Source organism: Leuciscus leuciscus (genome assembly GCF_965113295.1).
Source record: "Leuciscus leuciscus genome assembly, chromosome: 20".
NCBI classification, from domain to species: domain Eukaryota; kingdom Metazoa; phylum Chordata; class Actinopteri; order Cypriniformes; family Leuciscidae; genus Leuciscus; species Leuciscus leuciscus.
The window spans coordinates 17,679,186-17,704,360 of NC_138744.1; the positions used below are offsets into that span (position 1 = coordinate 17,679,186).

General features: G+C 36.7%; 2 protein-coding genes across 6 annotated transcripts; one reads left to right on the forward strand and one right to left on the reverse strand.

Moving 5' to 3' along the window:
• Positions 1 to 51: 51 nt before the first annotated feature.
• LOC309483159 (kinesin-like protein KIF21A) lies at positions 52 to 9,827 on the reverse strand. Of its 2 annotated transcripts, none has more exons than XM_082148819.1 (13): positions 9,697 to 9,827; positions 8,234 to 8,349; positions 7,777 to 7,919; positions 7,446 to 7,569; positions 7,198 to 7,319; positions 6,789 to 6,875; positions 5,815 to 5,904; positions 5,585 to 5,673; positions 4,868 to 5,096; positions 2,665 to 2,784; positions 2,402 to 2,567; positions 666 to 751; positions 52 to 388 (listed from the first exon to the last, which is right to left on the reverse strand). In XM_082148819.1, the coding sequence occupies exons 2-13, from the start codon at positions 8,245 to 8,247 to the stop codon at positions 300 to 302; spliced, it is 1,359 nt and encodes a 452-aa protein (XP_082004945.1). In that variant the 5' UTR covers positions 8,248 to 8,349; positions 9,697 to 9,827; the 3' UTR covers positions 52 to 299. The 2 variants fall into 2 exon arrangements, with proteins under 2 accessions (XP_082004945.1, XP_082004944.1); XM_082148818.1 differs by lacking the exon at positions 9,697 to 9,827 and adding an exon at positions 8,655 to 9,213.
• znf384b (zinc finger protein 384 b) lies at positions 9,788 to 24,555 on the forward strand. 4 transcript variants are annotated; one of them, XM_082148820.1, is made up of 11 exons: positions 9,788 to 9,926; positions 10,828 to 10,898; positions 16,669 to 16,900; positions 17,012 to 17,101; positions 17,313 to 17,452; positions 17,956 to 18,029; positions 18,605 to 18,829; positions 21,070 to 21,237; positions 21,370 to 21,448; positions 23,215 to 23,373; positions 23,463 to 24,555. In XM_082148820.1, the coding sequence occupies exons 2-11, from the start codon at positions 10,830 to 10,832 to the stop codon at positions 23,769 to 23,771; spliced, it is 1,545 nt and encodes a 514-aa protein (XP_082004946.1). In that variant the 5' UTR covers positions 9,788 to 9,926; positions 10,828 to 10,829; the 3' UTR covers positions 23,772 to 24,555. The 4 variants fall into 4 exon arrangements, with proteins under 4 accessions (XP_082004946.1, XP_082004947.1, XP_082004948.1 ...); XM_082148821.1 differs by having other exon boundaries at positions 10,828 to 10,886; XM_082148822.1 differs by lacking the exon at positions 18,605 to 18,829.
• The last annotated feature ends 620 nt before the right edge of the window (positions 24,556 to 25,175 follow it).

The following is a 25,175-nucleotide window of genomic DNA, read 5'->3' on the forward strand; positions in this document are numbered from 1 at the left end:
TTATAGACAGAAGTGCCAGCGATGATAAATACTCTCACACGCACACAGACATAACGTGGTTGGTTTTATTGGATCAACGTTTACATAGAAAACAGTCTGTTGTTTCTCTCTTCCTTCTGTTTCTTCCCTGCTAGTCAGTCAATCTGTTTCACTTCAGTCCCTTCGCATGATTTCTCGCACTCCACCGTCATCCCTTGACCTTGCCTTCTCTCGCTCTTCCTTTCCAATTCATTCTGTTTAACCCTCCTTCAATCTCCTTCCCATTGTCGCACTCTTTTTTCATTCACCCCTCCTCTCGCTCACTGAAGAACACAACGCAGCCATGAAGAACTTGCAGGTTCCTCTGTTTCAGATGCATCCTGGGTTATGGAGTCTTCATCATCGTCCACTGGAGAAAAAAAGTTATTTTCATTAGGGCTGTCGAAATAAATTATATATGTTTAATAGCATCACTTTTTGAATGCTGTTAACTAATTTATTCCAAAACATTCTAAATGTAAGTCCATAAAGTGCTTGAAAAGCATTGAATTCTTGCAGATTTTCTTTGGAACTGAATACATAAAAAAAAAAAAAAAAAACATAAAAAACTAATTGTTAAAATATGTTTTAAATATTTGGTATTCAACACAGGTTAAAACATCATTGTCTTTGGCTCTCTCTCTTACCCTCACTATTGTCATCTTCTGAGTCTCTGTCGGATTCCAGAAGACAATCTTCCAATCGGCTGTCTCGTCTCACTGTGACATCGCCTCTAGAGGAAAAACAACAGAAGACCGTCAGTGCAGGGCACTTGGGTCACACTGTTTACAAGGACAGAAGGATGTTTAACTCAGCCTGAAGCAAAAAGCAAAGCAGCTCTGCTGACAACAGCGCGCTGTCAATGGGTTTGGAATGACTTCATTATACAAACTGCTTTTGAAGTAGCAAGTGCATCATTAAGAGTTAGGCAGAGGCAGTTCGACATAAAAATATTATTCATATCTGGCTTAAGGTGTCACATTAGCAATATTTCAGTGAAATTTTGTGGCCAAAAAAGGGTCCAGGCAGCTTTCAAGACCAACTTGAGCATGAGCGAAATCTGTGTGAGAAACTTTTTGCTTTTGCGATAATCCCAATTGTGGAAATTGCTATTTAAATGACTGGATATCGTTTAAAAAATTTCGCCAAACAACTAGTTTCCCAGCCAATCCAGCTGAAAATTGCCCAAAACCACTCTAAAACCAGCAAACAGACCAGCCTGACCAGGCAGGGAGACCAGCTAAGACCAGAAAACCAACTTTGGTTGATTTAAAATGTTTTTGACAGCACTGTACAAATGTAAGCACAAATGTCCTTGAAAGTAAACATTGACATTAAACATGAAATGTTGGCATCTGCTTAATTTGGCCAGCTTCCAAGTGACAGATTAAATATTGGACACAAAGTGTTTTGGATTTTACATTGGACATTGAGTGGTGAGCCAACACAACACCAAAATTGTTTATTACTCTGCTGGAAGAAGAAAAAACCGCTTAAAACAGTCTAAGCTGGTTTTAGATGATTTAATCTGGTCTCTCAGCCTAACCAAGCTGGGGTTTACCAAGCCGGTCTCCCAGCTGAAAAGTGCCCAAAACCCCTCTAAAACCAGCCAACAGACCAGCCCAAGACAGACAAACCAGTTTAAGACCAGCGCTAAAACGGACATTTTAATGACACTTTAAGTTGTTTTTGCCAGCAGTGTGCACAAGACTAAACAAACGTCCTTGAAATTAAACAGTGATATTACAATTTCCATGAAATGTTGGCATCAGCCTTATTTGGCTAGCGTCCAACTGACAGATTAAGTGCCAAAATTTTAGACGCAAAGACTTTGACATCAACAACAAAAGATACGGAAAGGATTTTCTACTCCTTTTAAAAACATGAGAAGTCTATTTTTTGCTAATCTAAATATGCAGAATTAAATGGCTAGTTGCATTTGATTATTTGCATTCAGCCTCGTTTTCCCTGTATCCCACCCGTTGAGACCCTGTATCTATAGACTCTACAAAAATGTAGTTACAAAGAAATCAATATTTATTCCACAAAGGATCATCAGCTCTGCATCCAGTGCTCGATGTGAGCTACAGTTCTCAGTGTCAAGTGCCTGGAGCATTCCTGCAGATTTCTCATTAATAAGCATCCCAAAGATACTATATTCCAGCCAGTATCTCATTACTGATGTACATATTGATATACTGACTAAATTAAACATTGAGCAGAGTCTTATATTAGGAACTGTGTGTCAGTGAATGTCTATGAATTGATATATACTGTAATGCATTACATATAGTAGGTAGAGAAGGGCTTGGAAATGGGGCTGTGATGTACAAAGTGGGTTTGAGATCCTCGAAAGGGACCATTATATCTAAAAAAACCACACCTCTTTTTAAAACTTCCTGGAAGCTGCTCCCATACAATGAGGTCACGACCCCCTGTGACCCAACGGTGGTCCCCACTTGCTGTTAGCCACGCAGCATAACAAAGAATTCTGGGAAGATCTGAAGAGGTGAGCGAAACCAGGTACCTGCACTGGGGAAGTGAGAACACTGAAAGAGTGTGAGAGAAAGAAAAAAAAGAAAGGGTGAGTGATTAAACTGTTCTTGCAGTTTTCAGGGGTGTTAAATGAATGTTAAAATCACTCACGGTTAATCTTGCTCTCTCCATTAGCGAGGTCAAAACAAGAACCAATCAAAAGACCGGGTATTTGATTTACACAATCTGTGACACCAGTGCTGCTGTGATTGGTCAGTCTAGTCATCACGCCTGCAAACGATTGGAGAGCGCAAACACGCATCATTAGGGACATCTTTATAACATTTATTCACCGAAACACAAATAAACCAGGGAAAAAAAGTAATTAAATTCACATAATCTGTCTATTTATGGACTCCTTTCCTACTCTGTCAATAGCTGCCGAATTTGCTGTGTGTTTTATGTTGTTAATACGAATGTTTTTTTCTGTCTGTAAGAAGCTCATTATTTCTTTGAGAGCTCCAGCTACGAGTTGTTTGATGAACTGGCTTCATTATGAACCTCAGCACTCTCGATTAGAGCATCACATCATGTAGTGTGCTCCTACCAGCAACTCTGATTTATCTGATGTAATTGTTTACAGGTTGTTGTTTTTTTTTGTTTTTTTTAGATAATGGCCTTCAGCACAAATATCCTGTGAGAAAACGGGATTAAAATTTGAAAGCGCTGGATGTTTTTACGTCTTTCTCTGCCCTAGGGAGAACAGCCCCCTCTCCTGCCTGTGTTCTCTGAGCCACTGGGACTTTAACACAGATTATATTAGCAGCTCTGAGCGAATAGACTCAGTCAAGATGTATTCCATTAATAAATCTGTTAAATAGCCCTGAGTCAAAGAACAAATGAAGGTCCAATGGGGGTTGTCAAATATTTATTGCTACAGAATCCAGCATATCCATGAGAAGTGCTTTATAAAATGAGATGTTGACTAAATAATGGTGTTGTTCATGGCAGATCATAGGATTATGTTGACATAGGCGCATTAGGCTGTCGATTGTGTTCATTTGGTTTAATTTAGATTAGATTAATTTAAAAAAAGAGACGGTATATTCATCAGCTCACTTTTATGTAATGTCTTATGAAATATCTTCATTTGAGGACTGCTTTTATCAAATATTGACATATGAGAGTAACTGTTTATAAAAATGGTATTATATACACTGCCTCGGCTACAAAAACAAATCGCTGTTTGGATTTAAATAGGCAAATGCTTCAGAGTCAGTGATTGGATCATTATTGCAGTGATAATTATGTTTCTAGCATGTTATATGTTTGGCAACAGTTCTTCTAACCCTAATTGATGGAGTGTGTAGCTTTTCATTTCTTAAACAACCATGTAGGAAGACGTGGCCATATCTCAGGGTGACAATGTCAAGATTCATTAGGCTCAAATTGTGAAAGAATGGTTGGAAGGGAGCATGAAGAATAATTTTCACACATGTTTTGGCACCTCTGAGCCCAGGGCTTAAATTCATTGATAGTCTTTGGGATGTGCTGGAGGAGACTTTACAGAGTGCTGGACTCTTGCATTGTCAATACAAGATCTTAACCAAAAATGTATGCACCTCTTGATGGAAATAACATCACAACATTTATGTCCATTAAAAGGGGTGCATACATTTTTAGCCAAGATCTTGTACACTATCATTTAAAATTTTATTAAGATTTTTTGAAAGAAAATAATACTTTTATTCAGCAAGCGCGCAGTCTTTTACATTGTTACAAATAAATCTATTTCAATGCTGTTCTTTTGAACCTTCTATTTCTTCTGCCTTCTAACTTCTCAAAGACTGCTAAAAAATGTATCACGGTTTCCACAAATATATTAAGCTGCACAACTGTTTTCAAAATTGATAATAATAAGAAATGTTTCTCAAGCAGCAAATCATCATATTAGAAGGATTTCTAAAGGATCATGTGACACTGAAGACTGGAGTAATGATGCTGAAAATTCGGCTTTGCATCACAATAATAAATTATATTTTATAATATATCACAATAGAACACATTTATTTTAAATTTTAATATTAAATAGAAAATTTTGAATAAGAAATACATTTAGAAATAAGACATTTATTTTTGAATAAATAAATTACATTTTAAAATATAATAAAACAGAAAAGAGTTATTTTAACTTGTAATAATATTTCACAGTTTTTAATCAAATAAATGAAACCTTGGTGAATTTATCAATAATAATTGTACCGACCCAAAACTATATTTAAAATCCTAAGTAATATTAATTAATGATTAAATTAATAAATATAATCCTGATTAATATCAATATTAAAGTTCCATAGATGTACCAATATATTACCCGTTCTCCAATTTAGGATTCGTATGCTGGCCCTCCCACACGAGAGAAACACACGGTCACCGCGGGGGCTCAGAATCAGCCTCCCGTTCACCCCGTCATCCCCACTACACCCTGTGACTTCTGGGCCCCAGAGGTGCAGCCTGCGGAGGGGCTCCGGCCCTTTACCGTACACCTCCCACACACACACGCATCCCTCGGCGGAGCCACTGAACAGCAGAGGACCCTGGGACTGCGGAGAGAGAGAGAGAGAGAGAGAGAGAGAATGGAGGGTAAATGCCACTGTGTTTCCATGACAACTCATGCCAACTAACAGTATTAAATATGGAAAAGAGTCACCGCTGTTTGATGTTACAGTATTCTCACAATTGCAACAGAATTTATTTACTTCTATTCTGTATCTGATTTCCTTATAATATATTGTTCTGCCCAGTTTTATTTCATAGTCTTCTTTGCAATCATTATTCACTAAGTTATAAGAGACAGAGCTTGCAGAAGAAAAGTGTTTAAATGTTGGCATTTAATAGCTTGTACATTTCTGTGAACTTTAAGATCGCCCGAGAAGCAAACGTGTTCTCAAGGGATTCCTCTACAGGCAACACTTCAGCTTTGAGCGGAGGCACAATCTCTTCTTTTTTTTTTAAACATGTGCTGCTCTAAAGGGCAGACTGGGAAAGTTCTAGATGCCAGCACAGTTCTGTTGCCATGGCGCTCGCCCACCTGTATTGTGGTGACAGCGTCCAGGTGTGCGTTCACTGACTGACAGTTCTCCTGCGAGCTCCAGCTCCACACCTGCAGCTTCCCAGCATCTAGAGTAAGATCAATAACACTGAGCTTAAGATGCACCTGATATGTCGAGACTGATGCAAGGCATGGTCAACTCACCCTCACTCTCTCACACACACACACACACACACACAGAGAGAGAGAGAGAGAGATACCTACTGTACCTGAACCAGTAACAATGAAGCCCTCTCCTTCAGGAATGAAGCACAGGCTTGTGACTGCATTGAAGGTGTAGATGGATTTAACACACTGACCTGCAGGAGTAACAAAATCAGCATGTGATGCAAACCCCAAACACACTTGAGTTTAATTCACCCTCATCAGCAGGGGTTGGGAAAAAATAGCAGTTTCCAAAAAAGGAGCGAGTACCCTCTACACCAGTTATATAATGACTTGATTCTTGGGATTCAGATAATGGACATTCAGAACACACTGCAACCATTACAACAGAACATCAACCTTTTTTTTAGGAACATTTAAAACGAGTATTTCTAATGCCACTCTACATTTTAAGCATGGTTTGGCAATATTCCGAATTTTAAAAACTGTCATTCTTTTGATTCATGAGTGTGAATTTGAATCACATTGCTCACACATCACAGGTTGCGGAATTTGGAATGAGAGGAGGTGAGATTTACTGAACTGCAATTCAGACATTCAGCACACACACAAGACATTAATTGAATTAGTCCTGCAAGTTTTGTTACCAAAACATAAGGAATAACATCAATAATTTAGACCAATATAACTTTTTATCTCCTGATATATAGAACAGTTTTTTTTTATTCTTTTCAAATAGTTTTATGAAAATATAACTCACATCAAAATTTTAATATATTATGTCATATATTCAGCTTTAACCACAGTTGTAGTAATTGAAATATTAAACATGATTATCTTAGAAAAATGTATCGTCCGGTAAAGGTGAAGAGTGAACAGCATTAATTTGCAATGGAAATCTTTTGTAACAATTTAACGTGGACATATATATATATATATATATATATACATATATTTGTGTGTGTGTGTGTGTGTGTGTGTGTGTGTGTGTGTGTGTGTGTGTGTGTGTGTGTGTGTGTGTGTGTGTGTGTGTGTGTGTGTGTGTGTGTGTGTGTGTGTGTGTGTGTGTGTGACTCACCCGAGCTCAAAGCCCATATTCTCACACAACAGTCTGTGGAACCACTTAGAACAAATCTTTCCTTGTCAGCTAAGTCGAATGCACGTGCTGCAGAAAAACAGATCAAGAGAATGAGATAAAAAATAAGAGTGACTGCAGGACATGAGAAAAGGGAGAACGAAGGACAAAGGATGTGAAGAACAAATGCACTGTCAAAACAGCAGGACAGGGAGTGATGGAGAGCAAAAGGGACAGATGGGAAGGAGGGCATAAGTAGCTGGAACAAAAGAGGTGGGAGAAAGGAGAGAGAGCATAAAGGATGAGTGAACAATCGTGGGTACATCTGTATCAACCGGCTGGCCCCGTCAACAGGATCAATTATTCTTTACTTTCCCGGGCTTGAGAGAGTGTGAGTCTGTTGTGTGTGTACCCAATCTCCTGCAGTACTCTGGAGGTGGTGCACTGAGACAGGTGACTCCACCGCTGTGACCTCCCAAATTGCGCTGCTCTGTTGCCGTGGGAACATGCCACACTTTAACTGTTGTATCTCGACTTAAAATGGTAGGTGAAAAAAAGAGAAGAGGGAAGCAGAGTGAGGCATTAACGGATATGTCACCAATTTCACAGTCAGGTAGTCATAAATTCTTATATATATATATTCCTCATTGGTTCCAGTACCTGCCAGAAATCACAAGATTGTCGACGGCGACCACACAGGTGATGATGTCACTGTGACCCTCCAGAGTTCTGAGACGAAACTTGGACTTTTCCCAAGTTTGTTTGCGAGATCGGAATTGGACATCTGCAATGTATGAAGACACACAAACAGTTTTGTATAAGCTGAGGTCATTTTTTTCTCTCTCCCGTGAATGCCGATAAAAGAACCATCTGTTATATCATGGCATGAGACAGCCATAAGGCAGAACTCCCTGTGAAAGACAAGCAGGCTTGTAATCAACATCTGTGCGAGTAACTGTAATTGTGTGTGTGATAAGTGCACTAATTTGACCTTCTTGTTCTTCCACACTGGTGCTGACGGGGAAATGCGTCTCTCCTCTGCCATCTGTCTGGCTTCCATCATTCTCTCGTCTCTCCTCTCTTGCAATCTTTAGCGCAGGAGGACGGGCAACATGTTGCTCTGTGACCTCCTCACTAGCATGAAAAATAAACATCAACAAGCTCCAAAAAAATATCACTTTGCATAATTCTCAAGCCTGTCCAAATGTGTTAAACAAACGCTTGTCCTGTTATACCTTTGTTGTAACACCTATATTATTAAATAGCAATGTGCAAGACAGAAAGCCTGGATGTGGGAGTTCAAGCATAGACTTTTTAAAGAAATATTATGAATCAATACTGCCTAGATGCCAGACAGTGGAGGACTAGCCACCGGCAGAGAGTTTAATCTCATGCGCCCCGACAGTCTCGCTCTCCCCTTCCCTACCTAGTCACTCATTCTTTCTTACACTTGTCTTTTCATTCTATCCTTCTCTTTTCCCACAATCCCTTGAGTTTGCTGGGGGCCAGAATGCTGCAGCAGAAGCTCAGCCAATCTGGAGCGAAGCTCCACCTTCTTTGAGACCTACAAAGAGTAAAAGATTAGAGATTTCTTGCGTGCAATAATCATAAAAAACAAAACTTAAAGTTATGGTTTAGCTGAATGCATTAGTTATCCTTGAAATTATGTGTTTCCATTCTGTAAGTCGTTCCTGAGTGATCTTTTTTGAATGTGTGAAGTGGGAAAAGTGGCAGTTCAGAGACCTCCAACTGAACATACAGTATATGGTCTGAGTGTATGGTTCTGTGCACAAATTCTGCACTGTTTTGAGTCCAGTAGGAGGATACAAATATTTCATGTGAGTGAAGAAGACCATGATAATGCTGTACCTTTATTTTTTCCTCGGGAGTTAGGGAAATTTTGATTTCCAAGTTCTCAATTTGCCTTAACTTCTTTTGGAGTTTCCTCACCTCCCCCATCTGAACTGAGTGTAAGCACAAACCCAGTGCCGATGTAATTCAAACTGCAGGGATTCCTCGTCAAGTCAGTAAGCTCTTTGTTAGACGTGCATGCTTTTGATGATGTTTTATATTAATTGAATCCACGGTTGATATTGTAGACAAGGGTTAACGGAATTGTTATTGCTCTCCAGACTACACTCACGGATACTGTACGTAGACGTGTACACAGACCTCATCTTCCGGAAATCAGCACAGCAGATTCAAAATGTGACCTCATCTAAAGGGACATGTCTGATCTCTCTGGCGACATCGCGTGGAATTGGGGAAATACATTTACTTTCGTGTTTCATTTACCTGCTGCTAGTATCATTAATATTACATTAATTATCTCTGAGCAGCCATGCTGTGCGTCAGTTTGGACACGTGGAATTTAAACAATGATTTTTTTTTCTTCTAAGGTATCACACAACATGAACAAAGTATAAGAGAGAGGAAAAGAAAAATATATTTAAGACGAATCATTGTGGCTGTCCGAAATGCTAATAATAAATTACAGATTCGATTTTCTGTTATTTATTATTTGTTCATGTAATTTTATTACATTCCCATACAATTGTAAAATTCCCTGATATTTCCATGGCATTGGAACCTTACGTTATTCTTTGTGTACTACAACACAGCTCTTCTTTGAAATGTTTTTATTTTTTAAGTAACACACACATACATACAGGTTTAAAATACAAAAAAACATGGCATACCCAAACATATTAATTGAGCAAGCTTTGTAACATTCATCTAAACGTAAATACATTTGAAAACATTGAAATGCCTTACAGAAATGTCAATATTTTTTATGTCGAAAGGTTTTTAAACTCTAAATTACATTTTTTGTATAATACAAAATAATGTATTTTAGTTTAAAAGCATAATTAACGTGTTGAGAACAATTCTTGGATATGTTTGACCTTACTAGACGGAAATGACGTCCACACGCACGGGCATCATTCGCGCCGCTCGGGAGGAAGTGCTGTGTAGACAGTTCGGCCAACTCCGTAAGAATAGAAAAAAATAGAAAAAAAAACACAAGGGAGGAAAAAAAAAAACATTGAAATTCTTTAATCGGGTGGGTTCGGAAAGACTTCTCAAACTATCCTGATTGGAGGAAATCCCCGGCGGGCGAAGCTAAAGTCTTGGGAGCTGGTAATCAGTCTTTATTTTTCACTTTGAAGCTTGTTTTTGGCTGTTGATGTGAGCCGCTGGCGCTGCTGTCGCCCGATCGTCGACACTCATGTGCCGGAAGTCTGCGTAAAACCGCCTCGGTTCCAGCGTCGACGTTTTTTCCCCCACTTGTTCTGTTTTTTTCTATCCTTTTTCGCCTTTCCTTTTTTATTTTAGCCGACAGTAGAGTGAATGCACGGGTAACGTCATGCTGTGGGCTGCAGATCCGCCTCGGTTATCGCACAGTAGATTCGCCCCAGCCTGTCAATAATATTCAAATATTTAGATATAATTGGTTATTTGCAAATACATATTTGAATATTTCATAATATGGTCAAAAAACAGGATTTTACAATGCATCGCTTTTAATAAAGAATAAAGCAAAGCACATTCTCTTCTCCGCAACATTATGAAAAATTGCATCCATATAGACGCAAGAGCTTATAGACGCCATCTGTAAAAATATAACCTGAACACAGATTCACGAGTGGTACTGGTTCTGTCATATGGATAATATGTATTACAGTCACGTATTAAGTTTATAACAACTTGCTTATATGAAACGCATGATTTATTTGTTGCAGTGTTGTGTTGACCATACATAGACTCATGACAGACACCAGTTCTTCCTGAATAAAATGTCCTGCATAATTCATGTTGTCCAATTTCATTTATAATTGTGTTATTAAAAAAGTTAATTTGTAAAATGTGAAATTATTATTATTTTATTTATGTATCTTTTATCAAATTATAAACCCCACATGTAAAGTTTTTTTTATTATTTTAATGTATAAAATAGCATTTTATGTTCCTATCTGTAAGGTCAAAGGTTACAATGTGTACACAGTTTTTGAATATCAAAATGCCTACTTTCTTTTCTCAGGGATGATGGAGGATTCCCATTTTAATTCTTCATACTTTTGGTCTCCTGTGCAGGGACAGGTAAGCACACCGGTATGCATATTTTAGCTGTCTAAGTTTGAAAATTGATTATTGGGTCATTCCGTGTCAACTCAACCAGAGGTCCCAGACAACATTTTTTTATTTTGTTAATATTTTTTATGTAGAAAGATAAACATAAATAGTGACGGAAGTCAAAATATTCAGTGTCACAGATGTATATTTACTGAGTAAACCACTATTTTGTAGAGGGGGGTCAGTATTACCATTTTCACCTGAGATTTGAAGTCAGTTTACAGGGGGGTAAACATGACTTTAGAAAGATGGCAGCATCATTATTTTATTTTTACAGAGAGATTGGTTGGTCTACTAGTAAAATCAGTTGACTTTAGCAAACTTTGTCTGTCTCATTATATGCCAACCGTGACAGTTCAAAAATAGCAAAAAGCACTTCTTGTGTTCGGTAACTTAAGAAGTATTAAATATATCTTAATATCCTTTTAGATTCTGGTTCTTAACAAACTTTCCTTTGGGTGTCTTCTTTTTAAAGGCCCTCGATGGTTCAATCTCAGAGATCTTAATGCGGCTCCTTGAGTAAATTGGTCAATTGTACACATTTAAGGTGGTCAAAAACCAAATGTGGGTCACTTTGCATACTGATACTTTTTCTTTTAAAGAGGAATATCTAAAAAAAAACTAATAATTTAAAACTAGAAATGTTTAATTTGTTTAAAATGTTAAATTTCTTGTTTTTTTTATCAGCTCAATTGCAAAAAACATTTGTTGCCATAAAGATAATTTTTCTAAAATTGTTTCTGAAAGTATTAAAGATATCTTAATATCCTTCTAGATTCTCATTCTTAATAAACTTTCCTTTTGTAAAAAAATGTTTAAGACCCTATATGGTTCAGTACCATAGATATGGGGACCTCAATGTGCCTCCATGTCCAAATTGCTGAATTTTACCCATTTTCAATGGTCAAGAACCAAATGTAGGTTACTTTTTAAACAGCTGATAGTTATTGTGTTTAAAGAAAAATGTCTGAAGAACAAATAACACTAAAACTTGAAATATATCTTGTTTCCCCCATCAAAACAATTGAATACAACACACCTCACATTTTTCAGAAATTTACATTTCTTTAATTCAAGTGTTAAAGGTATCTTAATGTCATTTTAGATTCTTGTTCTAATGAAACTTTTCTTTTGGAATCTTCATTTTTAAGGCCCCTCATGGTTCAATCTCATATATATATATGGATGTCAATGTGGTTACGTGTAGTTACGATACTGCATATTTGAACTCTTGGTAGCTTCAGAAGTTAAAATGAACAAAATCCCATCTTCCAAATATCCCTAAAACTGATTCAAATATAGATTCTTATAAATACACTTTTGAGAGCAAGTTAATGTGCCTCAACTTAACCATTTCCAGTGGATTTCTGGTTATGTTTTATGCCATTCTTTTAATAGTCAAGTCAAGTCACCTTCATTTATATAGCGCTTTTAACAATATTGATTGTTTCAAAGCAGCTTTACAGTGATAATAGGATATTAAAGTAACATAGATTGTTCTGGCTTTACAGCAGCTCTAGAATAAAGTTATTATCCAGCTAAAGTTAGTTTTGATTGATTCACTTCCGTTGCAAAGATCATTAGTTATTAACTTTGGGGCCGCTTACACAACACTGTTGTTAACAGAAAACCCTTAACTCACTCCGGCCTGCTCATCCGCACAACAACAGTGTCCGGCGGCTCGAGGACGCAAACCTTGGAATAGGTTCCAAGGCGCAAGCGATGGAAAATGTTATCATCTCCGTGCAAACCCTAAAGATACGAATCCGCAAAGACGCAGACGGCGTGCACGCATATTACGTGTTCAGTCTAACTACTTGTCTGGCCTTAAAAATTCATAATACAGAATTTTTTGGCGCTTCCGTGTATCCATGTGAACTGGAATCATTTTGACAACGTTTTATCTGTACAGAGGTGAGACTAGTTGACACTAGTTAATAGAGGGAAACAAGATACATTTCTAGTTTAAACATTATTTATTCTTCAGATGTTCCTCTTTTAAATGCAGTAAGTTTTAGCTTTGTGCAAAGTGGACCACATTTGGTTTTCGATCACTGGAAATGGGTAAAATTCAACAATTTGAACATCAAGCTGCTTTGAGATCCCCATATCTATGGGACTGAAAAATATAAGGCCTTGAAAATGAAGATTTCAAAAGTAAAGTTTATTAAGAATGAGAATCTAGAAGGATATTAAGATATCTTGAATACTTTTAGAGTTACAGGCATGTCAACTTGAGGCAAAAAGCACTTCTTGTGTCACTGTTAGCATTTAATGAAAGAAAGATTGCTAAAGTCAACCGATTTTACTAATAGACCAACTAATCTCTATGTAAAAATAAAATAATGATGCGGCCATCTTTCTAAAGACAGTTTTACCCCCCTGTAAATTGACTCCAAATCTCAGGTGAATTTTTTTTATTTTGACCCCCCTCTACAAAATAGTGGATATACATCTGTGACATTTATTATTTTGGCTTTTATCACTATTTATGTTTGTCTTTCTATAGAAAAAATATTAACAAAAAAATAAAAAATTTGAGCTGGGGAAGTTTCCGAAATTTGGTTGATTTGACCCAATTGCATTTTATGCCTGGCCTATAATAGCATTAATATAGTACCAAATTAATGCATTTGCATGCTTTATATAGTATTTTACATCATATACAGTACCTTTCAGAAGTTTGGGTTCAGTAAGACTTTTTAAAGAAAATGTATTCAGCAAGGAAGCATTCAATTGAAGGTGATAATTAAGACTTTTAAATCAAATAAATGCTGTTCTATTTCAAATGAATGCCACAAAAATATTAAGCAGCACAACTGTTTTTCAGCATTGATAATAAATCAGCCTGGATAGACTTGATACAAGCATAAAAGTAATCTCATAAAAGCCTGTCTGTAAAGTTGGGTCTTAAGGCGAGATTTGAAACATGAAGACTTTAACTGTTTCGCACTTCCTGTGGCAACAAGTTTAGCCGCATGACTGAAGGCTCGGGACCCAATAGAAGTAGTGCAAGTTCGAGGTACAACAAGAGTGAGTGCAGAAGATGATCTTAAAGTAGGAGTAAGAGTGTAAATATGAAGAAGGTCAGAAAAATATGAAGCGGCAAGATCATTGAGTGCCTTGCAAGTAAGAAGAAGAAGATTTTTAAAATCAATACGATATTTAACTGGGAGCCAATGCAAGTGTTGTAGTATGGGAGTAATGTGTTCAGCTAGAGGAGTTATGCAGATAATTTGAGCAGCTGAATTCTTGTTTTTCTTGAATTACTGGAGTTTGTAGAGAAGCTTTGAAGGCAGGCCATAAAAAAGAGCGTTTTAGTAAACAATACGGAAAGTGACTAAAGAATGAATAAGAATTGCAGTGCTCTTTACTGAGAGAGCCGGACGAAGTCTGTTAATATTATGAATGTGGAAATATGCAGAGCGAATGACACTGTTTATATGTGCTTTGAATGATAGAGTACTGTCAAAGATGACACCCAAACTTTTATCCTGTTTAGAAACAGACACTGGAAAGTTATCAATATTCACTGATTTGGCCGGAGAATGAGAAATGTTTTTTAAACCAGTAAATCAGCGTATTAGAATGATTTCTGAAGGATCATGTGACACTGAAAACTGGAGTAATGATGCTGAAAATGTGGCTTTGCATCACAAGATTATATTACAATAGAACACATTTATTTAAAATGTGTTTATTTATTTAAAATCTGAGCAGAACCAGAAAATATGAACACATCACACCAGTCCTCAGGTCTTTACACTGGCTCCCAGTTAGATTTAGGATTGATTTTAAAGTATTATTACTGATATATAAATCACTCAATGGCCTAGGACCACGGATGTCAAACTGGGGGTACGTGGACTGATTTCAGGGGGTACGCGAAAAAAGATCTAAGGCCGGCGACACACTGCCTGCGTGGCGTAAGCGTCTCAGCTGCGTGGCGTGTCCGTTTTTATTTCGGCTCCCATGTTAACAGGTTAGAGTTTGCACACTGCCTGCGTGACACACGCGTGCATGCTAGAAATAGAACCGACGCCTATTTTTCACGCGACACGCAAGCGTGTTGGAAGCGTTTCCAGGCAAAATAGAGTAGGAAAAGATGTTTATATGTCATTTTGACATGAATACATATTAATAAATGTCATTTTGATGTTGGAAAGTGTCTAGCGTTTGACATAAATGCAAATATAAATGTAATGTAAAAAAATATTATCGATTTTCAAATACTGCACCTGTCAATACAGAACGAAATATATTCTATAGCCTATTTTGCCGTCAACATATTAACATCTTTTCCTACTCTATTTTGCCTGGAAACGCTTCCAACGCTTCCGATTGCGTGTCGCGTGAAAAAAAGGCGTCGGTTCTATTTCTTAAGACCAAGTATAGGTAGGCTACAGACTGTTTGTGGAAAATGATCTAAGACTGAAACTGTCCCCAATTCGGCCTAACATCGTTGCATTATGTAAGAACATCCAGGCACATCCCTCGCATTGATTAAACTGGTGATGTGGATGGAGAGGTGGTAGGCCTATTCTGTGTGGCTTACTACAATTTAGTTTACGGTTTACTATTTAGTTTACTATTGTTAATGTGTTCTCTTTTTTATTATTATTTTACAGCAGAGAAGTTAAGAAAATATACAATGTTATCATATGTGAAAAGCAATACTTATCAGTATGTGAAAAGTAAACAATAGCTTTAATGAGATGTTGCTGGATATGTGTTGTAGGCCTATTGTGTGTGAGATTGGGTGCATATGTTTAAAATCATTATATTCAGCACATTTGTATCATATGATGACTTTTGATGAGATTTGTATCATATGTTTATGATTCTATTCACTATTCTCGACAAAATTGATAAAAAATAAATGTTAATAAATTTTTTTTAAAAACTTGTTAACAATTGGTGGTGTTGGGGGTACTCCAGAAGATCTATAATGTCTCAGGGGGTACATGCCTGTTCAAAGTTTGGGAACCACTGGCCTAGGACCTCAATACATTGCAGATATGCTCACTGAATATAAACCCAACAGATCACTCAGATCATTAGGATCATATCAGCTAAAAATACCAAGGGTTCACTCTAAGCATGGCGAGTCGGCTTTTAAAAAAAAAAAAATCTTTTTTTTTGCACAAATTAAAAGAAAATACAACACCAAGGACATACTGATGCATATACAGTGCTGGAGATGGCGAGTCGGCTTTTAGCTATTATGCCAGCCGCAGCTGGAACCAGCTTCCAGAAGAGATCAGATGTGCTCCTACAGTGGTCACATTCAAATCCAGACTCAAAACACTTCTGTTTAGCTGTGCATTACTGAATGAGCACTGTGCCGCTGTTCGTCCGACTTTTTGTAGTTTACTGTATTTTATTTTTCTAAACTGTTTTAATTATTCTTATTTATTTTTATTATTTTTATTTCTTCTATGTAAAGCACTTTGAATTGCCATTGTGTATGAAATGTGCTATATAAATAAACTTGCCTTGCCTTTCCTTGCCTAAAATTGTAATATTAAATTGAAAATTCAGCTTTGCCATCTTACCATTTTAACTTGTAATAACATTTCACAATTTACTTTAGTTTTTAATCAAATAAAAGCAGCCTTGGTGAAAATAAGTCTTCTTTTTTAAACCATTATGGGGAAAAAAGTAATACTTTTTTTTTTTTTTTTTAAATAATAAAAATACTCTTATTTTATCTTATTTGTCTAACCCAATTTTGTCTGTTTGGTTTTAGATTGAGAATGCTGTATTTCTCAATAAGGTAAAGGAGCAGCTTGTTCAGGACAAAAGCCCCACCTACTCGCATGGCCCCGCCCACTATCCCACCACAGCGGTGGTGGCGGTTTCTGGGGGGTCCAGAGATACAACGACAGCAAGGACACTAAAACAAGAGCATGCACAACCGTCTCACTCCTCACACAGTATCACAGTGGTGCCGGTACCGCCTACAGGCATCATGACGGCAGGTACTGTGTGTGTGTTTGTTAAACTGCCACAGGGTCTTTTCTCATTAGTTTACACTATCATTACGTTTCTACACTTTGATAAGTCTTCCATCACTTCCACACTCTTTCTAGCGGGTTTGGTCACTCTGGTGTCTCCAGTATCATCTGCTCAGTCCCTTATTCATGGACATCCATCCACCACCATGATAACAGTCCAAACGGGTAATGCACCTTATTTTACATAAACATAGACATGCACGTGTTATGATTTTTGGTGAGATATGATTAAGCACTAATTTCGATTAACTCAATCTTTTATTGAGTCGGTTTATTGAGTGTTTGATATGCCCGAAATGGTCACAGATACTTTTTATTTTCTCATCAGTCTTGTGTCAAATAATTAAAGCATTTTACTCTTGCATGACTCCACCAGACAAGAGAAATGACTCCTTGACCTGCTCACCGGTCATCATCCCGTTACCGGCGAAACGGGGCAGAAAGAAGAAAGCCACACTCCCGTTGATTGGCTCACCTACTGGGACAGATGCTTTGATTTTGGGTCTTTCAGGACAGGTATAACAACACGTTAATAACATATAGTGAAATCGTTTTTTAAGTACATTTTCTTAATTAAAAAAATGGTGATTAGCCCAGATACACTATTGGTCACAATTTTGAGGTTGGTTAGATTTTAAAATAATATATATATATGTATCTTATGCTCACCAAGGTTGCATTATTTGGTCCAAATACAGTAAAAAAAAAAAAAAAGTTAATTTTAAAGTTAATATATATATATAGCATTGATTTCTGTTATGGCAAATCAGAATTTTCAGCAAACATACTCTAGTCTTCAGTGTCACATGATCCTTCAGAAATAAATTTATTGCTGATTTGGTGCTCAAGAAACATGTCATCAATGTTGAAAACAGTTGTCAGGTTTCTTTAATGAACAGAAATTTATTTGAAATTTTTTGTAACATTATAAACAATAGAAAATAAATCTTACTGTGACCAATCTAGTTTTTAACAACAGGTTGTTTTTGTTTTTTGACTGATTTTCCTTTTCTCTGTAGCATCATTCTGCCAACCCTTACAGTCTGTCCCTAGAAGAAGGGCATGCTGGGAAAGAAGGTGGTAAAACATACAGGTATGGATTTTCAAAGAGACATGAGCTCAGCATGACCTCAGTGTGTGTTTCTTACAATCTATTAGAAGAGGCAAAGACAGAGGCAGGAATTCCTAAGGCACTTCATTTTCATATGGCAGAAATGCATGTCCCTCCGGGCTGACACACATTCCTCGCCGGCTTCAAGGCTTCGCAACGAGTTTGTCTGCTGTGCTTCTGTAGAAGTGTGTGTTATTCGGCTCATTAGCATGTGCAGCATCAGCTACACACACACACACACACACACACTTCTGTCACCCATCTGCACTCGCGTTTCTGGCCTCTCCATCTCATTTTTCTTTTCTAGCGCCAGGGTCTATGATTTCATTCTGGATCGTTCTCCACTGACCTCCTCGTCTCTCACCCTCCCGCTTGTGTTGTGTCTCTTTCTTGCCTGTTTGTCGTGTCTCATGTTTCTCTTTTCACTATTGATGGACAGGCTGGTAACTTTCCTTTTCTCTTTGTCCCGTTTTCATCCGTACTTTGTCTTCTCCCATGTTTTCCTCCTCTCTCATCCCTCTGTCCACCCCTTGGTGTGTGTGTTTTTCTGTCTGTAGGTGCCGGATGTGTGGTTTGACGTTCTGCAGTAAGTCAGATATGCAGCTGCACTCCAAGTCGCACACGGAGGTGAAAGCTCACCAGTGTCCGCACTGCTCCAAATCCTTCGCTAACACCAGCTACCTGGCCCAGCACATCCGCATCCACAGCGGTGCCAAGCCCTACACCTGCTCCTACTGCCAGAAGGCTTTCAGACAGCTCAGTCACTTACAGCAGCACACACGGTATTCAGCACCGCACCACAAGCGTGTGTGTGTGTTTGTGTGTGGGTGTCTGTGGCAAAGCAGGCGGGTGGTGGAGAGTGTGTGTGATGGACTTTAGTATAGGTAGTGGACTGCGGGAGTGTCTGTGTGTGAGTTCGCCAACTTCCTCACGATATCGATACACATTGCAGAAGATATGATATCGAAATTTAAACTGCATTAAACACTTTAAAGAAAGAATCAGCGTGTTGGTCATCTATAGCGTTTGTCCTATATGACCAAATACGAATAAATTGCTGATATTTCAGTTCTAAAATGAAATTAAAACACAAAAAAAAACTTGGTAATACTTTACTGAAAACCTTTATGTATAATGCATTATAAAGATATTCATATAATGTATGTAATAATGCATTAAATCTTTTCATAAATAATTGTAACCAAAGTTAAGATGATGCATTATTTTATTTGAAGATTCCTTGTTACATCTGAAATTGGTTGTTGTTTTTTTAATGTTTTTTAATGAATTATACTTTTAAAAGGCATAACAAAGAATTGTAAAACTGAATTGCAAAAGTAACTGTGGTTACAATTATTTATGAGAATTTTACAATTCATTGTAAGGTGCAATACAAGGCATAATTAATACATTAAAATATTTCTATAATGCATTATATATAAAGACTTTAAGAAAAGTGTTACCAGAAACTTAAATCAGTAGTTATAAATGATTAATGTATTTAGGCATCACAACATTATAATGTGCATATGAATAATGGATATTCATTTTGATATTTACTTTAAAAAAATTGAAATATAAAGGCTGCTGCAGATTTTCATCAATAAAGACCCATTTATAATGTCTGAGAAAAATATTAAGTTTCATATTATAATATAAAAACAAGTTTTGTAAATTAAATTATTATTATTATTATTATTATTATTGTACTGAAGCAAACCCTGAGGTTTCTTGGACCCTGGTTTGAAAACATCTGATTCTGTATTAATTTTTATTACATAAAAATATAAATGCATAAAATTATTGGTACTCGGACCATTATAATGTATCTCAATATTGTGAGTGTGGTGAAAAATTGGAGAGAAAAGAAAGATATTTAACAAAATGTGAATATTTTTTTGTAGAAAAAAGAAAAAGTGCTTGACAAATCTAAATAAAAAAGTTTCTCTGCAGCATTACTTTTCATAAAAGCTAATTATTATTATTATTATTTATTTACTTAATTTTGTTCACTTCGAAAGTGGTAGCTAACAGTATTTTCAACCCACCTACTTTATGTATACCTGACTAATCCTGGGCGTTTAAAGTGCTTCTTGTGACCTCCGCATTCTGCTTTCCGTTGTGCTCATCTAGCAGTTTTTAAACACAAACACGTGTCCTGGGTGCTCGCCCCCTGAGACATTACACGGTCACGTTGGAAAGGTTGACAACAGGGCCTCATGCTCTTTTCCTTGTTGCTATAGCAACATACTCTGGTGATGGTTTCCTTAAATGCAAGTTTATTTCTAATGGACTGTTTAAATATATACCACACAGTCTTTATAATGGTGAAGTCAGCTATAGCATGATGTCACCATGTGTAGTGGGTGGATTGCACTTTAAATGTCTCACTGATGAACTGGAAGAAAAGTTGCTAGAAGAAACTAATGGTCAGGAAAAGTTATTTTCCATCTCAAAAGAATGAAAGAAGTATCATTTAATTTTTCTACATTTTCTTTTCTCTATTTGTATAATTTATTTCTCCTCTGGCACACTTTTTATTACTGCGGACTACTTAAATTTTTTACACCACACTGTGGAGTCTTACACACACCGACTGAAGGATTGAACTGAAATTGAAGCTGTCAGTGAAAGCCTAGTTCTCTTTGACTGTGGAAGTTTTATGAGGTTCTGCCCCGCTCTGAAATAGAGGTCACGTAAAGGTTTCGTCTACTGTTGATCGCACTTGGACATGGGATTGGGTTCTGTCCCACAGAGTTCCTGTGAGGATTGAGTGCTAATGTTTTTTTGAGAAATGGATCTGCCCTTTCTGTGACCTCATTCAAACACCTACCACACCACTTCCAAATGTGTCTTCGAAATACACTGCGCACTTTTGACATTTGTTGGCAGTAGGGACCACCAAAGAAAGATCAGCAGAGTGAGTGTAGAAATGAACAATATTGTCATGTCAAATATTTGTGTAGCGTCTATAAATTATTGAATGAGTCCATAGGTAAGCATGTTTGTCTTTCCTTTACAGAAACCACACAGAATCCAAACCTCATAAGTGTCCTCACTGCTCGAAATCCTTCGCCAACACAAGCTACCTTGCTCAGCATATACGAATCCACACAGGAGTTAAACCTTACACCTGTAACTACTGCCAGAAGACCTTCAGACAGCTCAGTCACTTACAGCAACACCACAGGTGCAGTAATGGACATGTTTTTGTTTTTTCATTTGTTTATGGCTTTTTGTACACCTCGTTCTTAACCATACATACTCAGTTTAGTTTTCCATTCATTTTTTACCTCTTGGCATACATTTTGTGCCTGTTCAGGATCCACACAGGAGACAGGCCGTACAAATGTACACACTTGGGTTGTGAGAAGTCTTTCACTCAGCTCTCTAATCTGCAGGTGAGAAAAGTACTGTTTCTCTATTTAAATCTAAAGTAGAGCTGCACGATTAATTGTTAAAAGAATGCGATCTCTAAATTACAAGAATTCTGCTATGTCTATTAAACCTTTGACAAGGATGATCACAGTGAACATTCAAATATGCATTTGTGCTGCTGCTGAGCCAGAGAAAGCAGTTGTCATATATAAAACAGCTTCACAAACAGTCTTTCAACCACACACAGTATCATTATTTCTGTTACAATAATTCAAATTATCACAGAAGTACTGGGATAAAAGTTTATAGTTCGGATATAAACACTGATTCCTTAGGTAGTGATAAAAAAAAATCAGTAAATCACCCCTTGAATGCAACTTGACGCTTCAGATAAAGATTGTATCAATTACATCGTTACACCAGTAGGTGGCGACAATTGACTATTTGTCTGTATAAAATGTATTTGTCATTGAATTATTCATTCAGGAGATTCGTTTAAAAATGCTGATTCATCCAGTAATGAAACAAGTGAAGTATTTATGAGTGAGTCATTAAATCATTCATTTAAACCGATTATTCAAATTAATAAATAGACTGCAGCAATTAACAAGTAAATTTCATGAAAATTTGAATAGTTGTTTATTCAGAATCATGGGAGAATCTTGATCTCCATTTTAAACCCCCAAAAAATTGTGATTCTGAATTGTACAGAGCCCCTTTTTATCATCACCATGTCCCTCCGAGCGCATGTGGCTCTGTAGAATTGTGCAGCTCTACTATAAAGTCGATTATTTAAGTGTCACTCCTATTTAGAATATTAATTTACAGTTTTCCTTAAGGAGTAAGGAATCCTTTTCTCACTCTCATGTCTTTCAAAACCTGAACGCTCTCTTCCATTATATGAAGGTAAATGGGGACTATGACTGAAGGACGTGTGAAATTTAGAATTTAATTGAGAATACCTTTAAGTTTGATGTAAGGTAGCAAACAGAATGCAAAATTGCTATTTGAATTTGAATACAATAAATTAATATTAAAATAAATTGGATTTTAAAGAAATCATGTCATTGTAACTGTAAATTAACTAGAAAAGTAGTTTGTCTACAATTTCTGATGTTTAGCTTATTGAAAGCCTTTTTGAAAGTTTTGAAAAATGTTTAAGGATTCAGATAGTTATAGATTCAAAAGTTTGGGGTCAAGTGTATTAAGTCTAAGTTTTATTAAATGAATACTTTAATTCAGAAAATACATTAAATTGATAAAAAGACAGTAAAGAAGACATGATGTTACAATAGATTTCTGTTTTAAATAAACTTTCTGTTCATGAAAGAATCCTGAATTTCTTTTATTAGAAATAAGAATGTAAAAAGAAATGTTTACTGAGCAGCAAAGCAGAATATAAGAAGGATTTCCGAAGGATTATGTGACACTGAAGTAAGGAATGCCATCACAGGAATAAATTGAGTTATTTTAAATTATAATAAATTATAATCAATTTTGAGTTTTGCACAACCCTGCTTGCAACATTTTCATTGAATAATTACTTACATTTCACTCTGTTCCTCGCACTAAGCTTCAAAACACTTGAATTAATCGTCTAAGTCATATGGGTTGTTTTATGATGATTTTATGGTGCTCTGTGGAGCTTAACAACCCCTGATCCCCATTTAATTTCATTAATTGGAAGAGAGCTTTTGACACATTTGAAAAAAAGTCTAGGGTGAGTAAATGGCAGAATTTTCATTTTTTAGTGAAATGTCTTTTCAATATTTCTTCCAATATTTTCCAGTCTCATCGGCGTCAGCACAACAAGGACAAACCGTATAAGTGTCACCACTGTAACCGTGGTTATGTAGATGCAGCCAGCCTGGAGGTTCATCTGTCCACTCACACAGTCAAGCACGCTAAGCTATACTCCTGCGGTTTATGCAACCGCACATATACCTCGGTACAAACATGAACACCTAATCTCACACCATAAATGAGCAGCTTCCCGTTCTCAAGATGATACTAATATGCATCTCTCTCTGCCTGTAGGAGACGTATCTGATGAAACACATGCGCAAACATGCCCCAGATATGCTGCCGTCTCCACCTGGATCAACCCAGCAAAGCCACAGCCCAGGCCGTGTTGATGGAGGCGGCTCGGAAGGAGACGCACAGAGCCGAGTCGAGAGGACCGACGTCTTCGGTCAACCGTGCATATTCGACCTGAACCAGTACAAACCATTAACTTCTGCTGATGTCCAGTATAAAACTGTCAGTGTGTCTGACATCTCCCCTCACAAAGACCTCTGCATCACTGTGGAGGCTTCCGCCATACAGGTGGAACACCTGAACTCATGAGCAAGGGATGAAACTTTGGAGTTTAGAAAAAACTGTTGCAATTATACATAACTGTGGATACTGAAAGGATTTTCTTACTCAATTCCTTCTCATTTGTATGAAGGAGCAAGTGGACTTAAATGGACAAAAGTGAAGGAGATAGACTTTGTATTTTTGTTCTTTCCATTTTTTTTTTAAACATTTAATGCAGTAATCCTGATCTTCCTCGCAAAAGCTTCCATTGAAGATTGTGGCTGTTTGAATGGGTACCCAGCTCATTTATCAAGTCTTTCCGTAAAATTTCTGGTTTATCACGTTTTTATGATTGCATCTGTAGTTGTTGGTACGATCACTGCACTGTCAATATTAATATTGTTACTGTCCACAAGAATGGAAATGTTGTCTCTTGCACAGTATGTATGGGAATTGTTGGTCTTTTTTTCGTTTTAAAAGGGAAATTTGTTTTGCAGTCATGTACGTAAAACAGAAAAGAATGTATATACGATTATAAAATGTTTTGTGTGTGAATGAGTAAAGGACAACAGGAAATAGGACAAAAAGAATTTGTGTAACTAATGTCAATGGCAAATATCTTGAGATGTATTTTTTTTTTCTTTTAAAAAATTATCCAGTTTAGCATCCCCATCTGTGGATGACATGTAATATTCTATTATTACTGTTACTACTGTTATTCTATCAAAATAACTATTAACATGCTCCCCAAATCTCAACCTCTTGACATTAACAAAATCGGATTAGTGTGCTTTAACCCTGTAAAACAAGATATTAAAACAAATGCTTCTGATGTGCCTCCTTGTGATTATCTTATCGCAGGGGTTTGCAAACTTTACAGACTCTGGCAACCTGGGTTTTTAAGTAATTTTCATTTACAACATTAACAAGTATTACTGCCTTTTATAATACTTAGATCATTCATGTAATTGTTCGCATTTAGAAATCATTTAAGAAAATAGAATATTGTTACTTATTGAAATTCTTTGTTTTTATACCTCAAGCTGTCTATAGACTCCCTACAGGACCTTCAATGACCCCCATCGGATTAGAGAATTAAGATACTTCTTTGTGGTTAAACTTTTTAATCTAAATTCCCTCAGACTATAAATAATGTAATGCATAAACAATTGTATTGTTTGTCAGATATCTAAGAAAGAGAATATGGTCTAGAATTAATTGTTTGTGGTTAGGTTTGTGTGTGCACATTAGTCTTTCAGCAACATCATTACCACCAAGTTATTTGTAGTTATTGATATTTATAAAACTGATATATAGTTATTTATATAATTAACTTATATAATTTAAATATGTATACTTATTTCTACTTTATAACTTTAAAGCCCATCTTTCAAGTTGAAGATCCCTGTGAATGAACGTGTAGATAAATAGTGGAGGAACTCGATTTGCGTG

What these genes read in the sequence shown, in the direction of transcription:
- znf384b (XM_082148820.1), top strand. Translation starts at nt 10,830, where the DNA reads ATGATGGAGGATTCCCATTTTAATTCTTCATACTTTTGGTCTCCTGTG. An exon ending in CATGATAACAGTCCAAACGG is followed by an intron (nt 17,102 to 17,312) that starts GTAATGCACCTT and finishes TGACTCCACCAG; the next exon opens with ACAAGAGAAATGACTCCTTG. An exon ending in CTCAGCTCTCTAATCTGCAG is followed by an intron (nt 21,449 to 23,214) that starts GTGAGAAAAGTA and finishes AATATTTTCCAG; the next exon opens with TCTCATCGGCGTCAGCACAA.
- LOC309483159 (XM_082148818.1), bottom strand. Translation starts at nt 8,744, where the DNA reads ATGGGGGAGGTGAGGAAACTCCAAAAGAAGTTAAGGCAAATTGAGAAC. An exon ending in CTTCATTGTTACTGGTTCAG is followed by an intron (nt 5,674 to 5,814) that starts GTACAGTAGGTA and finishes ATCTTACTCTAG; the next exon opens with ATGCTGGGAAGCTGCAGGTG. An exon ending in TGGAGAGAGCAAGATTAACC is followed by an intron (nt 2,568 to 2,664) that starts GTGAGTGATTTT and finishes ACACTCTTTCAG; the next exon opens with TGTTCTCACTTCCCCAGTGC.